At 43.2% G+C, this 17,038-nt stretch overlaps 1 protein-coding gene across 2 annotated transcripts in view; it reads left to right on the top strand.

Moving 5' to 3' along the window:
• The window catches only part of zc3h18 (zinc finger CCCH-type containing 18), a 203,110-nt gene that overhangs the window by 154,499 nt on the left and 31,573 nt on the right, over positions 1–17,038 (top strand). For both annotated transcript variants that reach the window (XM_078544708.1, XM_078544707.1), the window contains exons 10-11: positions 4,451–4,639; positions 6,603–6,740. In XM_078544708.1, the coding sequence (XP_078400834.1) occupies positions 4,451–4,639; positions 6,603–6,740 (327 nt within the window). The remainder of the gene's footprint in view (positions 1–4,450; positions 4,640–6,602; positions 6,741–17,038) is intronic.

Genomic DNA, 17,038 nt, shown 5'->3' with positions numbered 1-17,038 from the left:
AGAGCAGGTCAGAGGCTAGGAATCCTGCGACGAGTAACTCACTTCCTGACTCCCAAAGCCTGTACACCATCTTCAAGGCACAAGTCAGGAGTGTGATGGAATACTCCCCACTTGCCTGGATGAGTTCAGCTCCCATAACACTCATGAAGCTTGATATCATCCAGGACAAAGCAGCCTGCTTGATTGTCGCTACATCCACAAACATTCACTCCCTCCACCACCGATGCACAGTAGCAGCAGTGTGCACCATCTACAAGATGCTTTGCAGGAATTCATCAAGGCTCCTTCGACAGCACCTTCCAAACCCACGACCACTATCATCTAGAAGGACAAGGGCAACAGATAGATGGGAACACCACCACCTGGAAGTTCCCCTCCAAGTCACTCACCATCCTGACTTGGAAATATATCGCCGTTCCATCACTATCGCTGGGTCAAAATCCTGGAACTCCCTTCCTAACAGCACTGTGGGTGTACCTACACCACATGGACTGCGGCAGTTCAAGAAGGCAGCTCATCACCACCACCTCAAGGGCAATAGGGATGGGCAATAAATGCTGGCCCAGCCAGCGAAGCCCACACCCCATCAATGACTAAAAAGAAAATAAAGCCCCCTCAAATCTTATATGTTTCAATAAGATCACCTCTCATTCCTCTAAACTCCAATGAGTAACAGGCCGAACCTGCTCAATCTTTCCTCTTAAGACCTCCTTGACCTTAGGAATCAACCTAGTGAACCTTCTTTGAACTCTCACCAATACAAGCATAGCCCTCCTTAAATGAGACCAAAACTGTACATAGTATTCTGGGTGTGGTCTCATCAATGCCTTGTACAGTTGTAACGAGACTTCCCTACTTTTAAATCCCATCCTCCTCTCACTAAAGGCCAACATTCCAATTGCCTTCGTAATTATCTGCATGCTAACGTTTTTGTGATTCATGTACCAGATCCCTCTGTACTGCAGTGTTCTGCAATCTCTCTCTATTTAAACCAAAGTGGATATCCTGACATCTTCCCACATTATACTTCATCTGCCAAATTTTTGCCTACTCACTTAACTATATTTGTATCCTCCTCAGAACTTCTTACCTATTTTTGTATCATTAGCAAATTTGACTGCAATACACTTTACCCCTTAAAATAGATTGCAAATAGTTGAGACCCCAGCACTCTTCCCTGCAGTACTCTCCATGTTACTGTTTGCCAATCTGAAAATGACCTGTTTATCCTGACTCTCTGCTTCCTGTTCGTTAGCCAACCCTCTATCCGTGCTAATATATCACACCCAACACCATGAGCTCTTCTGTTGAAGAGTCATACGGACTTAAAACGTTAACTGTATTCCTCTCTGCAGATGCTGTCAGACCTGCTGAGTTTTTCCAGGTATTTTTGTTTTTACCATGAGCTCTTATCTTGTGTATGTGGCACCTTATGCGCATTGAGCACTTCCACCCTCCCAGCATTGTGCAGTTGCTTTCATACATCTTTTAACCTGAATTTCCATCCTGAAAACATATGTTCATTTACAGGTTAAATTTTGGTGCAACTCTGAATCCTGAATACTCTTAGCTGACTCTAAATTTCTGTAGTGGTTCAACTGCTTACAAGTGTTTTTAAAAGACAACTGTCATGCCCCAAGGTTGATTTAAGATGTGTAAGCAATACATTTTGGGACAAATCATTTTAAAGTGGCAATGTACTTATTAAGTGTAAAATCATCCTCTTGCTCCCATCAACCATAACAAGCCTGTACCCATTGTACTTCATTATAAGAACACTGAATGGGTGCTTTGATCTAAATAATAATCAAAGGTGCATCAGACATAAACCACCTTCACCATAAATCTTTAAGAAAATATCTTGGGTAACAAGCCCAGTTAGGAATTAATGATGTCTAGAATTGGCTTGCTGACCTATCTTGCATCACCCAGTCAGATTGCATTTGTATTAATTTACCACTCTAGTTACAGTACACATAAATTGGAATGAATGAATTAATCCTTTATTGCCAAATCATGAAAGAAGTTGGATAGCAAGTGGTGCACAATTGTTTATTAACTTCAGAATCATAAGTAGCAGTACTTAAATATTAATAGGCAAGACATTAGTTGGTAACTCTTTCGAGTTATCAACAGATCGCATGTAACTCTTTCGAGTACATTCACAGTTCTTGGTTTTTCCGGGAGTGGGACATGAACCCACAACCTTCTGATTCAAAGGCGAGGGTGCTATGGACTGAGCCACAGCTGACACCTCAAAGTTGGTACGGTTAACTAATTAATGAGGTTATTAAGACAGTTTTAGTTAGTTAATTAATTCTGCACTAGCTGATTTGCTGATTACTAATTTGCAGTCAAGACCTGTGGCTGAAATTGGTGGGATTAATTAAAGATTAGATTAGGCTGACACTGTTCAATATCAAGTCAATTGAATAGATTAAAGTATTAATGCTTGTAATTAGCAGTGCGACCAAAATTTATAGACCTCTCCCATAGGAGCCAACTGATAGGAGCCAATTAGCATCATCTTTCTGGGATATCAAGGTGATGAAGCTCCATCTGTAGAGGATTGTTCATTTATTTCTCTTGGACCCTCTGCTGCTTGTGTGTTGGTAGTTGTATCTGCACTAACCGGCTTAGTGGAACACACTGTAAATATTGAACGTCGTGAATTAACAACTCTCGGATATCAGTCCAGATTAAGGGTTCCTTCAGTGATCTGAGAGCTTTAAGGGGATTAATTGTTTGTGACTAATTCTAAAAATTAAATGAAACTGTGATTGGCACGCTGTATGACTTTTGATTCTGCCAGATTATTTCTTATGCTAATTAATACTTGTGGCCTAAGATGCACAGTCCATCAGTTTCTGGTCCATACTTGCTATTCCAGTGTGTATATCAATGGCATATTAGGAATATTGTTTGCTAACTCCCAAAATAGCTTTTTTGAATGCCTGGTCACGTTTGTTGCAAGTGCCGGTTTGATTAGAAGACAGTCCTTTTCACTACGACGCCAGAAAACCTACTTGGAGGGATAACACCAAAATAATAAAGCCCCAAGCTGTCTTTTGTATGTCCCTATCGTTTTCCTTCTCCCTTTCTGGGAGAATGTTTGGACCAACCATCTACTGAGTAAAGAAGTTTTAATTTTTCCTTGATACATTGGCTTTAGATTTACTTTTGAATAATTTATGGTTATGTCTCTTGTTCCTGCCAACCTGAACTTTCTTAGTATTTTGGGTTCACCTTTTTTGTGCCATTTTAACATTTTATATACCAGATGGAGTATTGAGTGCAAATGCAGGGAAGTTGTGATTAACCTTTATAAAGCTCTGGTTCAACCACAACCAGAGTATTGCATCTAGTCCTGGTCACCACACAGTAGGAAGAATATAAGGGTCCTTGAGAGGACGCAGAAGAGATTTACCAAAATGGTTCCAGGGATGAGGCATTTTAATCACAAGTTTAGGTTGGAGAAGCTGGGGTTGTTCTCTTTGGAGCAAAGAAAGTTGAGAGATTTGATAGAACTGTACAGGATTATGATAGGTTTTGATAAGGTAGACAAAGAAAAGCTGTTCCCATTAGCTGATGGTACAAGCTCTAGGGGACAAGAAATACATGGGATTTTTTTTGTTATTCAATCCTGGGACTTGAGTTTCGCTGGTCATCCCTAATTCTTCTTGAGATGGTGGAGGTGAGCTGCTGCCTTGAATCGCTGCAGTCCATCTAGTGTGGGTACACCCACAGTGCTGTTACGGAGGATGATTTTGTTCCAGCAACAGTGAAAGAATGGCAACATAATTCCATGTCAGTGTGGTGAGTGACTTGGAGGGGAACTTGTTCCCATGCATCTGCTGCCATCGTCCTTCTAGTTGGGAACATAGGAACATAGGACTTAGGAGCAGGAGTGGGCTATTCAGCCCTTTGGGCTTGCTCCGCCATTCAGTAAGATCATGGCTGATCTGGTTGTGGCCTCAACTCCACTTTCCTGTCTACCAACCCCCTGCCATAACCCTTGACTCCCATAGAAGCAGATGGTTGAGATCATGGGTTTGGAAGGTGCTGTTGGAGTAGTCATGGCCAGCTGCTGCCTGCAGTGCATCTTGTAGATGGCACACACTGCTGCAACTATGTGTCTGTGGTGGAGGGAGTGAATGTTTAAGTTGACAGATGGGGTGCCACTCAAGTAGGCTGCTTTTTATTGGATGGCGTGGAGCTTCTTGAGTGTTGTTGGAGCTACACTCATCCAGATAAGTGAACAATATTACATCACACTCCTGACTTGTGCCTTGTGGATGGTGGGCAGGCTCAAGCTCAAGGGAGAAGGAATCTATTTGTGAGAGCAGCATAATATTGCACTAGTTGTCAATCTTTCAGTACCTAATAGTCATGTGGAGTTGATCTTTAAGTCTAGAATCTAAATACTAACCAACTTGATTGTAATTTCTAGCCGGCAAGTAGAACCACCCAAGAAAGAAGCTGCTCCAACGACTACTGTAAAACGAGCAGATGAATGGAAAGACCCTTGGCGCCGATCCAAATCACCCAAAAAAAGGCCAGTTTCAACAACATCACCAGGCCGTGGGCGTAAGCGACGAAGAACATCTGGGTCGTCCGTTTCAGTCTCTGGCTCGTCGAGGTACGTTGGATTTTGGAACTAACTGCAGTTTCAACAAATCTAATCCAAGGTCATCAGCGAAATGGGTTTGAAAAATGGGAAGGCCCAACTTTCATGGCCTTCCTACTCCCCCTTGCAGAAATACCCAATTGCCTTGGTACGAAGGTCATGGAGAAAAGGTTGGACACTTGGGCTCTTCCCTTTAATAATGCCTTGAGGTTACAGTGCTTTCCTTAGGAAGGGAGGTGTGCCAGTGCCTGCTGAAAGCAAAGCCCAACCATGCTATTTAAACGAAGGTGGAGTGGGTGGTAGGAGAAGTAGTGTGGGTGTATGCTTGCAGCCTTCCATTTTGTTTTCCATCTGCACTGTTGACTTGGCCCTTCATCACAATAGTACATAGAAAAGATGACGCTGTGGCCTAACCTGGAGCTCCACTGGATCTGGGAATAGGCAGAAGAATTTCAGCTAGGCTTTAAATATTTAAATAGATGGGCAAAGTCCAAACACGATCTATTGGCTGCCAATGGAAATTACAGCCAGTAGGTGCTGTTTTTCAAGGCCAACCTGGAAAACCTTTGACTTTCTTGTCTCAACTGTAGTTCACTGGATATAACTCTTGTACCTGATTCAGAAGGTTGTGGTATCCACACTTCCACACCAGTGACTTATGCACAAAAATCAAAGACTCTCCAGTACTAGAGACGTGCTGCACTGTTGGAGGTATTATTTCTTAGTTGATACAGTAAGCCAAGGCCCCTTTGCCCTCTCAGGTGGATGTAAGAGATCCCATGGCTCTATTTTGAAGAAGGGCAGGGGAGTTATCACTGATGTCCTGGCCAATATTTAATCCTCAATCAACATCACTAGAACAGATTGCCTAGTAGGTTATCACATCACTGTTTTGGGGAGCTTGCAGTGCTCAAATTGTCTGCTTTGTTTCCTACATCCCAACAGTGACTACACTTTAGAAAGTACTTCATTGGCTGTGAAGCAGTTTGGAGTGCCCTGAAGTCATGAAAGGTACTATTTTTTCACTAAGCCCCATAAGGACTAAGCTAAAGATGCCACTCTCTCCTCCGCCCCCCCACAAGCACCTCCCAGACCATGTGACCAGAGATGAAATTCCAGGAATCCTGGGCCAGGACAGGATAGTAAAAGAGTCTTGCACATGGGACTGAGTTCAGTACTGCTCACACAGTGATATAAGAGAGCATACGACCTGCACTCAGAGTCAGTAGTGTTGGACAGAGCCGTGTTACCAGCAAGCATGGATACAGCTCCTAGCTTGCACCCTTTACTGTATATTTGTAAATAGTTCTAAGAGTCAATAAAAATTTACAATTAACCTATGTATGACTACAAAGACTTTTTCAGACCTACAGAACTGTAACCAACACCCTACAACAGGCAGGATCAATGCATTTTGAATGTGTTGTTCTAGTCTTATGCCAAGAATGGGGAAAGAGTGATAAGAAAATCTACCTGAAGTACTCTGCTCGTATCGATATGTGATTTTTAACTCCCATCTAGAGCCACTCCTATCTAGTCAGTGAGATATAGATCCTGTACCCAGTATAGGCCTGCCACTTTCTCTGGAGCCAAACTTTCTCTTACCTTATGCATCTGCAACTTCCTCAGAATATGGCATTAAGAATGACCTGCGGAATTGGCATGTTTTGGAGAGTTGTGTGTTTTAATATTGAGAAAAGGGCAATTTTGGTACCTGGTTAAGTTTCAGTGACTCATAAATTTACTGTGACCCAGTTCATTTCCCCTGTTAGTTGTTAGACTGACCTACAGATTCCTGCTTTCTGACTCCCTCTTTTCTTGTGTTATATTGCAATTTTACAATCTGCTGGGATCTTCCCAAAATCTTTGGATTCTTTGGGAAACTTTAGGGTTATCCTGCTACCTGTGACAATGTGTGCTGCAATAAACTATGATATTTTGAAGTCAACATTGCTTCTTTTTAAATGTTTTTCAGGTCGTCTTCTCGTTCTTCTTCCTATTCAGGATCTGGCTCATCCAGGTCACGATCAAGGTCGCACTCAAGATCTTCCTCTTACAGTTCCTATTCCAGCCATTCCTCCAGACACAGTTCCTATTCTGGAAGCAGATCAAGGTAGGATTCATGAAACAGCATATGTATGGATGCATCAGCTCTGTCCAGCTTTTATCCTGCTCTCAGTTCAACAGATTAACTCTTTTATACTCCCCCCTCCACGAGGCAGAGTAGGAGATATCATGAGTTAAGAATTGGTTTTAAGAGAGAACTGAGATATTTCTCAAATGATTGGCCTCTTATAATAGGGCACAAACAGTAAAATTTTCTGTCTCTAGCAAGTGACTTTTGTCAGTGGTGTGATGGCAATAGTCTGTCCAGCTGCATACACCTGTCAGGTTCACATTCTAGAATCTACAGGGGAATCCATGAGTTTGACCTATTTTTGTGTTGACCAAGGATTTCAGTGCAGAATAAGGAGAGTTCAAATAGGCAATTGGGTGCAAATATTTGGATGTCAAATTTAGCCGCTTGTTCCATTATTGCTGTTAAATTATTTTCCATACAGAGGGACTCCTAGTCAAATCACATAGAGGTGGAAGGGGGAGCTTATGATTCCACTACAACTTCCTCATCTATTTTCAGACAAAGAGAAAGCCTGCAATGGGATTGCAATTTGTAAGATCTTTTGTTGAGATCAGAGTGCCTATGAGGAAGTGTCCAGTTCCACTTTATCCCTAAAAGAATTTTCAACACCATACTTACAGTGAGCTCTCTTAAGGGAACAAATTACTCTTTTCTGATGCGAGAACTATAAGGTAGTGATTCTGGGGGGCTCCAATTATCTAATTATAGACTATAAACTATAAGCCAGTTAGCCTAACATCTGCCACAGGAAAGTTGCTAGAATTCATTATTAGGGACGTTATAGCAGGATACTTAGAAAAGCATAATGGGATCAAGCAGAGTCAAAATGGTTTTGTGAAAGAGAAATTGTGTTTAACTATTTATTAGAGTTCTTTGAGAAAGTAACATGTAAGGCGGATAAAGGGAAACCTGTAGATGCGGTCTACTTGGATTTCCAAAAGGCATTTGATAATGTGCCACATCAAAGGTTACTACACAAGACAAGAGAACATGATATAGGGGGTAACATATTAGCATGGATAAAGGTAACAGGAAGCAGAGAGCAGGGATAAATGAGTCATTTTCAGGTCAGCAAGTTGTAACCACAGGGATCAGTGCTCAACTATTTACAATCTATATCAATGACTTGGATGAAGGGACCAAATGCATGGCAGCTGAATTTGCCGATGACACCAAGATAGATAGAAAAGTAAATTGTCAAGAGGAGGCAAAGAGTCTACAAAGGGATATAGGTAGGTTATGTGAGTGGGTAAAAATTTAGCAGATGGAGCATAATGTGGGAAATTGTGAACTTGTCCACTTTGACAGTAAGAATAGAAAAGCAGTATACTATTTAAATGGAGAGAGATTGCAGAATTCTGAGGTACAGAGGGATCTGGGTGTCCTGGTTCATGAATCACAAAATATTAGTATGCAGGTGCAGCAAGTGATCAGGAAGGCAAATGATGTTGGTGTTTATTGCAATGGGAATGGAATATAAAAGTAGGGAAGTTTTACTGCAGCTGTACAGGGCCGTGGTGAGACCACATCTGAAGTAGTGTGTGCAGTTTTATCTCCTTATTTGAAAAGGGATATAATCGCATTAGAAGCAATTCAGAGATGGCTCATTTGACTTATTTATGGGATGAAGGGCTTATCTTATGAAGAAAGGTTAAACAGGTTGGGCCTTTACTCAGTAAGAGGTGATATATATTTCAATAAGACACTGAGGCGACTTGTTTCCTCTTCAATGGGTGACTAGAACTAGGCGACACAGTTTAAGAAAAAGAGGTGTCGCTTTTAAAACAGAGATGAGAATTTTTTTCTCTTCCCCAAAAAGCAGAGGCTGGGTCATTGAATATTTTCAAGGCTGAGTTAGATAGATTTTTGAGAGACAAGGGTTATGGGGGGCAGACAGGAAAGTGGAGTTGAGACTGTAAGCAGCTCAGCCAATTGCAGAGCAGGCTGGAAGGGCCAAATGGCCTACTCCTCCTACGCCAGCACTTTTTACCCATCCCTAGTTGCCCTGCTGCAGCCCCCTCTAGTATAGGAACACACACACTGCTGTTTGGAAGGGAGTTCCAGGATTTTGACCCAGCAACTGTAAAGGATTGTTTCCAGTGCTTAGATCAATATCCGGTGGTTTCATTCCTCCTTGACTTTCCTGTAGCAGTTTTGATACAACTTGAGTGGCTTGCTAGGAAGGGAAAGGGCATTTCAGAGTCAACCACATTGCTGTGGGTCTGGAGCCACATGTAGGCCAGACCAGGTAAGGATGGCAGATTTCCTTCCCTAAAGGATATTAGTGACCCACAGGGGTTTTTACGACAATCATTGATGGTTTCATGGTTATTAAGACTGGCTTTTTAATTCTAGACTTATTAATTGAATTTAAATTTCAACAGCTGATGTGGTGGGATTTGTACATGTATTCCCAGACCTTTAGCCTGGGCCTCTGGACTGTGAGTCCACTGACATTGCTTCTGTTTTTGCCTTTTTGTATTCATCTTCTCTGGAGAAGAGGATGCTGCCAATTTGGCAGTAAAGAAGGAGTCGATAACAACATTGGATAAGTTAGAAGTAACGAGGAGATAAGCTTGGTTAATTGGTTAGCTCTACCAAAGAGCTAACACAGGCATATTGAACAGAAGAGCATAATTAGGAGCAGGACTACACAGCCCCTCAACCCTGTTCTGCTATTTAATATGATGCTAGTAAGCGAGTCTGGAAAGCTGAAGAAACATAGGTAGCTAAGAAAGAAGTGAATTTAGCAAGGCTAAATGGAATATCTTTTAATGCAAGGAGCCTGAAGAATAAAACAGACGAGCTGAGGGCACAGGTAGGCACATGGGAGTATGAGATCATAGCTATGACTGAGACTTGGCTAAAAGAAGGGCAGGATTGGCAGCTCAACATTCCTGGTTATAGGGTATTCAGATGAGATAGGGGGATAGAAGAGGTGGGGGAGTTGCAATATTGATCAAGGAATCAATTATAGCAGTGAGGAAGGATGATATCTTGGAAGGATCATCGAATGAGGCCATCTGGGTAGAAGTAAAAACACAAAAGGGGCAAACACGCTGTTGGGTGTGTACTATAGGCCCCCAAACAGTCAGGGAGAGACAGAGGTTCAAATATGTAATCAAATTTCAGAGAAGTGTAAGAATAATAAGGTAGTAATAGTAGAGGATTTTAACTACCCAAATATTAACACAGTTTTAGTGTGCAAGGTAGGGAGGAAGCAAAACTCTTAAGATGAATCCAGGAGAACATTTTTAGCCAGTATATAGAAAGCCCAACAAGAGAAGGGGCAGTTCTGGACCTGATATTCGGAAATGAGCCAGGGCAGGTGGAAGGCGTATCAGTAGGGGAGCATTTTGGAGATAGTGACCATAACTCGGTTAGATTTAGGATAGTTATGGAAAAGGATAAGGTTGGGCCGGGAATAAAAGTTCTAAACTAGGGAAAGGCTAATTTTACTAAGATGAGATACGATTTAGCCCAAGTGGACTGGGAGCAGCTACTTGCAGATAAAACTGTGTCAGAGAAGTGGGAGGCATTCAAGGGGGAAATAGCGAGAGTACAGGGCAAATAATGTTCCCATAAAGAAAAATTGGGGGACTAAGTCCGGAGAATTCTGGATGTCAAGGGACATAAAGGTTAGGATTAAGAAAAAAGAGAAACTTATGGCAGATACCGAGGGCAGCAGAGTCCCTGGAGGATTATAAAAAGTGTAGAGGGGAACTTAAAAAGGAAATGCAAATAACTACAGATGCTGGAAATCTGAAACAAAAACCTGCTGGAAAAACTCAGCAGGTCTGACAGCATCTGTGGAGAAAGATAGAGTTAAAGTTTCGAGTCTGTATGACTCTCCTTCAGAAATTAGGAAACCTATGAGAGTGCGTGAGAAAGCATTGGCAGGTAGCATAAAGGAAAACGTAAAGGGGTTTTTTAAATGTATAAAGAGCAAGAGAATAACTAGGGAAAGAGTAGGGCCAATTAGGGACAGTAGACGTAATGTGTGTGTGGACCTGGGAGACATGGGTACAGTCCTCAATGAATACTTTGCATCAGTCTTCACAGTAGAAAAGGACGACGCAGGTATAGACATCAGGGTGGAGGATTGTGAAATATCGGAGGAAATTACATAGAGAGGAGGTAGCAGGTTTAGCGGCCTTAAAAGTGGATAAATCCACAGGCCCAGATGAGATGTATCCCAGGCTGTTGAGGGAGGCAAGGGAAGAGATATCAGGGGCTCTGGCAGTAATTTTAAAATCCTCTCTGGCCACAGGTGAGGTGCCAGAGGACTGGATTTCTTGAAATATGTACAGGAGAACTTTTTAGGTCAATATGTAGAGAGTCCAACAAGGGACGGCACAGTACTGGACCTAATTCTGGGGAATGAAGCTGGACAGGTGGCTGAGGTGGTGATGGGGGAGCATTTTAGTGACAGCGACCACAACATGGTACAATTTAAGCTTGTTATGGACAAAGAAGTAGACAAGTTGCAAAAAAATGTTTTGGATTGAGTGGATTTTAGTAAAATAAGGCAGGATCTGGCCAAGGTAGACTGGGAACAGCTCCTTGTGGGGAAATCTACAGAGGAGCAGTGGGAGGCGTTCAGAAAGGAAATAGGGAGGGTACAGGCTCAACATGTTCCCTCTAGGGTGATAGGAAGGAGTAACAATCCCAGAGAACCATGGGTGACCAGAGATATTCAGGATACGATGAGAAGGAAAAGAGAGGCTTTGAGCAGGTACAAGGGAAGCAAATCAGCGGAGGCATTAGTGGAGTACAGAAAGTGCAGGGTGGAGCTTAAGAAAGCAATTAGGAGAGCAAAGGGGATATGAGAAAGCTCTGGCTGGTAAAAGTAGGGAAAAATCCCAAGATATTCTATAAGTATATCAATGGGAAGAGGATAACCAGGGAAAGAGTAGGGCCCATTAGGGACCAAGGGGGCAATCTATGGGTGGAGCCAGAGGGCATCGCTAGAGTGTTGAATGAATACTTTACATCCGTCTTCACCCAAGAGAATGAGGATGAAGGTATCGAACTCGGGGAGAGAGACTGCAAGGTTCTTGAGCAAATTGATATAGGGAGTGACAAGGTGTCGGAGGTGTTGGCAGGCTTAAAAGTGGACAAATCTCCAGGTCCAGATGATTTGTGTCCCAGACTGCTGAGGGAGGCAAGGGAGGAGACCGCAGGGGCTCTGACCCAAATTTTTAATTCCTCTCTGGCCATGGGGGAGGTGCCAGAGGACTGGAGAACAGCTAATGTGGTTCTGCTATTTAAGAAGGGCTGTAGAGATAAGCCAGGGAACTACAGGCCAGTGAGTCTCACGTCAGTGGTAGGGAAACTATTGTAGAAAATTCTGAAGGAGAGAATCTATCTCCCCTTGGAGATGCAAGGTTTGATCAAGGATAGTCAGCATGACTTTGTCAGAGGGAGGTCATGCCTGACAAATTTGATTGAATTTTTTGAGGAGATGACCAGGTGTGTAGATGAGGATAGTGCAGCTGATGTAGTTTAAATGGATTTCAGCAAAGCCTTTGACAAGGTCCCACATTGGAGACTTATAAAGAAGGCAAATGCTCATGGGATACAGGGTAATTTGATAAGGTGGATTCAAAATTGGTTTAGTTATAGGAGACAGAGGGTGATCACAGAAGGATGCTTTAGTGACTGGAAGCCAGTGTCCAGTGGCGTACCACAGGGATCTGTGCTGGGTCCCCTATTATTCATCATTTATATAAAGATGACTATGTGGGGGGTAGGATTCATAAGTTTGCGGATGACACAAAGATTGGCCGGGTGGTTAACAGTGAGGTTGAGTGTCTTGGGCTACAGGAAGATATAGATGGGATGGTCAAATGGGCAGATAAGTGGCAGATGGAATTTAACCCTGAGAAGTGTGAGGTGATACACTTTGGAAGGAGCAATTTGACAAGGAAGTATTCAGTGAACGGCATGGCACTAGGAAGTTCTGAGGAACAAAGGGACCTTGGCGTGTTTGTCTATAGATCTCTGAAGGCAGAGGGGCATGTTAGAGGGGTAGTGAAAAAGGCATATGGGACACTTGCCTTTATCAATCGAGGCATAGATTACAAAAGTAGGGAGGTCATGTTGGAGTTGTATAGAATCTTGGTGAGGCCGCAGCTGGAGTACTGTGTGCAGCTCTGGTCACCACATTATAGGAAGGATGTGATTGCACTGGAGGGGTTGCTGGGGAGATTCACCAGGATGTTGCCTGGGATGAAACATTGAAGTTATGAAAGACAGGTTGGATAGACTTGGGTTGTTTTGGTTGGAGCAGAGAAAACTGAGGGGCGACCTGATCGAGGTGTATAAGATTATGAGGGGCGTGGATAGGGAGCAGCTGTTCCCCTTAGTTGAAGGGTCAGTCACAAGGGGGCATAAGTTCAAGGTGAGGGGCAGGAGGTTTCGGGGGGGATGTGAGGGAAAACTTTTTTACCCAGAGGGTGGTGATGTTTTGGAATGGAGGCGGGTTGCTTCACATCCTTTAAAAAGTACCTGGATGAGCACTTGGCACATCATAACATTCAAGGCTATGGGCCAAGTGCTGGTAAATGGGATTAGATAGGTAGATAGGTCAGGTATTTCTCACGTGTCAGTGCAGACTCGATGGACCGAAGGGCATCTTCTGCACTGTGAGATTCTGTGACTGGAGGACCGCTAACGTTGTCCCATTATTTAAAAAAGGGAGGAAGGGTTAGACCAAGAAATTACAGGCCAGTCAGTCTAACCTCGGTGGTGAAGTTACTGGAAAGAATTCGGAGGGACAGAATATATCTGCACTTGGAGAGACACGGATTAATCAGGGATAGTCAGCATGGATTTGTTAAGGGAAGGTCGTGTTTCACAAATTTGATCAAATTTTTTGAGGAGGTAACCAGGAGTGTTGTTGAGGGCAATATATTTGTTGTGGTTCATGTGGACTTTAGCAAGGCTATTGATAAGGTCCCTCATGGCAGACTGGCCAAGAAGGTAAGAGCCCATGGGATCCCAGGCAAAGTGGCACGTTGGATCCAAAATTGGCTGAGAGGCAGGAAGCTGAAGGTGATGGTAGAGGGTTGTTTCTGTGACTGGAAGTCTGTTTCCAATGGGCTCAGTGCTGGGGCCCTTGCTGTTTGTGGTGTACATAAATGATTTGGACTTAAATGTCGGGGGTATAATCAAGAAGTTCGTGGATGACATGAAAATTGGTAGAGTGGTAATAGTGAAGAGGATAGATGTAAACTGCAGGAGGATATCGAAGGACTGGTCAGGTGGGCAGAGCAGTGGCAAATGGAATTCAACCCAGAAAAGTGTGAGGTAATGCACTTGGGGAGGGCTAACATACCATACTATGAATGGTGGGACCCTGGAAAATACAGAAGATCAGAGGGACCTTGGTGTGCATATCCTTAGATCCCTGAAGATAGCAGGGCAGGTAGATATGGTGGTTAAGAAGGCATATGGGATACTTGACTTTATTAGCCAAGGCATAGAATACAAGAGCAGGGAGGTTATGCTGGAACTGTATAAAACGCTAGTTAGGCCACAACTGGAGTACTGTGTGCAGTTCTGGCCACCACATTGAAGGAAGGATGTGATGGCACTGGAGACGGTGCAGAGAAGATTTACCAAGATGTTGCCTGGGTTGGAGGGTCTGAGCTATGAGGAAAGATTGGCTAGGCTGGGGTTGTTTTCCTTGGCTCAGCGAAGGTTGAGAGGGGACATGATAGAAGTATATAAAATCATGAGGGGCATAGATTAGGTGGATAAGAAGGCGCTTTTTCCATTAGTAAAGGGCTCAATAACCAGGGGGCTTAGATTTAAGGTAAGAGGTAGAAGGCTAAGAAGGGAGTTGAGGAGAAATTTTTTCACCTGGAGGGTGGTGGGAGTCTGGAACTCTCTGCCTGAAAGAGTAGTTGAGGCAGAAACTTTGATAACATTTAAGAAGTATTTAGATATTCACTTGCGTTGCCTTAACCTCCAGGGCTATGGGCCAAGCGCTGGAAAATGGGATTAGTGTAGTCAGATCTTTGCTGACTGGCGCGGACACGGTGGGCCGAGTGATCTCTTTCTGTGCTAAAAACATCTATGAGTCAATGATTATGGATGATCATCAGTCTTAACTCCACTTTCCTGTCTGCCCCATATCCCTTGATTTCCTGAGAGACCAAAAATCCTGTCTTTCTCTGATATATATATATATATTAAATATATTCATATATTCATGAAACATGCGCTAAATAGTGCCCTACTGTGCAGTATCATTCAATGCTAATAGATCATCCCCATTCTAAAAAAGGGGACTTGCACATGGAGGCAGGAGAAATAGCAGAGGTATTAAACGAGTACTTTGCATCTATCTTTACAAAAAAGAAAATGCTACCCATGCTGAGGTGAGAGAGGAGGTAACTTGTATACTAGAAGAATTTACAATTGAGAAGAAGGTGTTGGCAAGGCTGTCTTTACTGAAAATAAATAAGGTACCAAGACCAGATGAGATGCATCCAAAGGTACTGAGGGACGTGAGAGTGGAAATTGCAAAGCTACTAGTGATAATCTACCAGCCTTCCTTAGATAGGGATGGTGCCAGAGGACTGGAGAACTGTGAATGTTACATCCTTGTTCAAAAAGGGGTGCAAGGATAAAGCCGGCAACTACAGACCAGTTAGTTTGACCTCAGTGGTGGGGAAACTTCTGGAAACTATGGTTTGGGACAAAATCAGTAGTCACTTGGACAAGTGCAGGATGATTAAGGAAAGCCAACATGGATTCATTAAGGGAAAATCATGTTTAACTGACTTGCTGGAGTTTTTTGAGGAGGTAACAGAGAAGGTTGATAAAGGCAATGCTGCTGATGTGGTGTATATGGATTTTCAAAAGGCATTTGATACAGTGCCACATGACAGACTTGTGAGCAAAATTCTAGGTCATGGAACAAAAGGGAAAATAGGCACTTGGATAAGAAATTGGTTGAGTGACAGGAAACAGAGTAGTGATAAATGGTTGTTTTTCAGATTGGAGGAAGGTTTGTCGTGGAGGTCAGTGTTGGGACCTTTGCTCTTCCTGATATATATGAATGAACCAGACTGTAGTGTGCAGGGCGTGATTTCAAAATTTGCAGATGTTACGAAGATTGAAAACATTGTCAACTGTGATGAGGATAGCCTTGAACTTCAAAAGAACATAGACATGTTGGTGGATTGGGCAGACGAGTGACAGATGAAGTTCAATACAGAGAAGTGTGATTTTGGCATTTCATTTTGGCAGGAAGAATATGGGGAGACAGTATAAAATAATGAGATAAACTCAAAAGGAGGTGCAGGAACAGAGGGACCTCGGTGTATATGTGCATAGGTCATTGAAGATGACAGGGCATGTTGAGAGAGCAGTTAATAAAGCATTAAGTATCTTAAGCTATATTAATAGGGGCATTGAGTACAAGAGTAAGGAGGCCATAAAACTCGTATAAGAGGGAGGCAATGGCATTGTGGTACTGTTGCTGGACTAGTAATCCAGAGACCCAGGGTAAAGCTCTGGGGACCCGGGTTCAAATCCCGGTGGAAATTGAATTTAAAAGCCGAATGATGACCATGAGACCATTGTCAATTATCATAAAAACCCATCTGGTTCACTTCCCTTTAGGGAAGGAGATCTGCTGTGCCTACACGTCTACATGTGCCAAATTTCCTGTACAATCCTATACCTGTGACTCCAGTTCTGCAGAAATGTGGTTGATTCTGAAATGGCCTAGCAAACCACTCAGTTATATTAAATTGCTACAATGAAACCAGGCAGACCCAGCATCAATCTCGGCACCGGAAACGACAACGGCAAACCCAACCTTGTCGACCTTGCAAAGTCCTCCATCTGGGGGCTAGTGCCAAAATTGTGAGAGATGGGAGTTCTCAACATCGACACCAGACTCCATGAAGTCTCTTGGCATCAGTTCAAACATCTGCAAGGAAGCCTCCTGCTGATTACCACATACTGTCCTCCCTCAGCTGATGAATCAGTGCTCCTCCATGCTGAGCAGTACTTGGAGGAAGCGCTGAGGGTGGCAAGGGTGCAGAATGTACTCTGGGTGGAGTCCAAGATTGGCTCGGTAGCACCACTGCTGGCCGAGTCCTAAAGGACATAGCTGCTGGACTGGGCCTGCAGCCGGTGGTGAGGGAACCAAGAGGGAAAAACATACTTGACCTCATCCTCACCAACCTGCCATGGCACTATCAGTAGGAGTGACCACCGCAGAGTCGTTGTGGAGACAGAGTCCTGACTTC

The sequence above is a fragment of the Cetorhinus maximus genome, chromosome 6 (assembly GCF_964194155.1).
Source record: "Cetorhinus maximus chromosome 6, sCetMax3.hap1.1, whole genome shotgun sequence".
Classification (NCBI taxonomy): domain Eukaryota; kingdom Metazoa; phylum Chordata; class Chondrichthyes; order Lamniformes; family Cetorhinidae; genus Cetorhinus; species Cetorhinus maximus.
The sequence above is the reverse complement of the archived record's forward strand: the minus strand, read 5'-3'. Positions and strand labels throughout refer to the sequence as shown.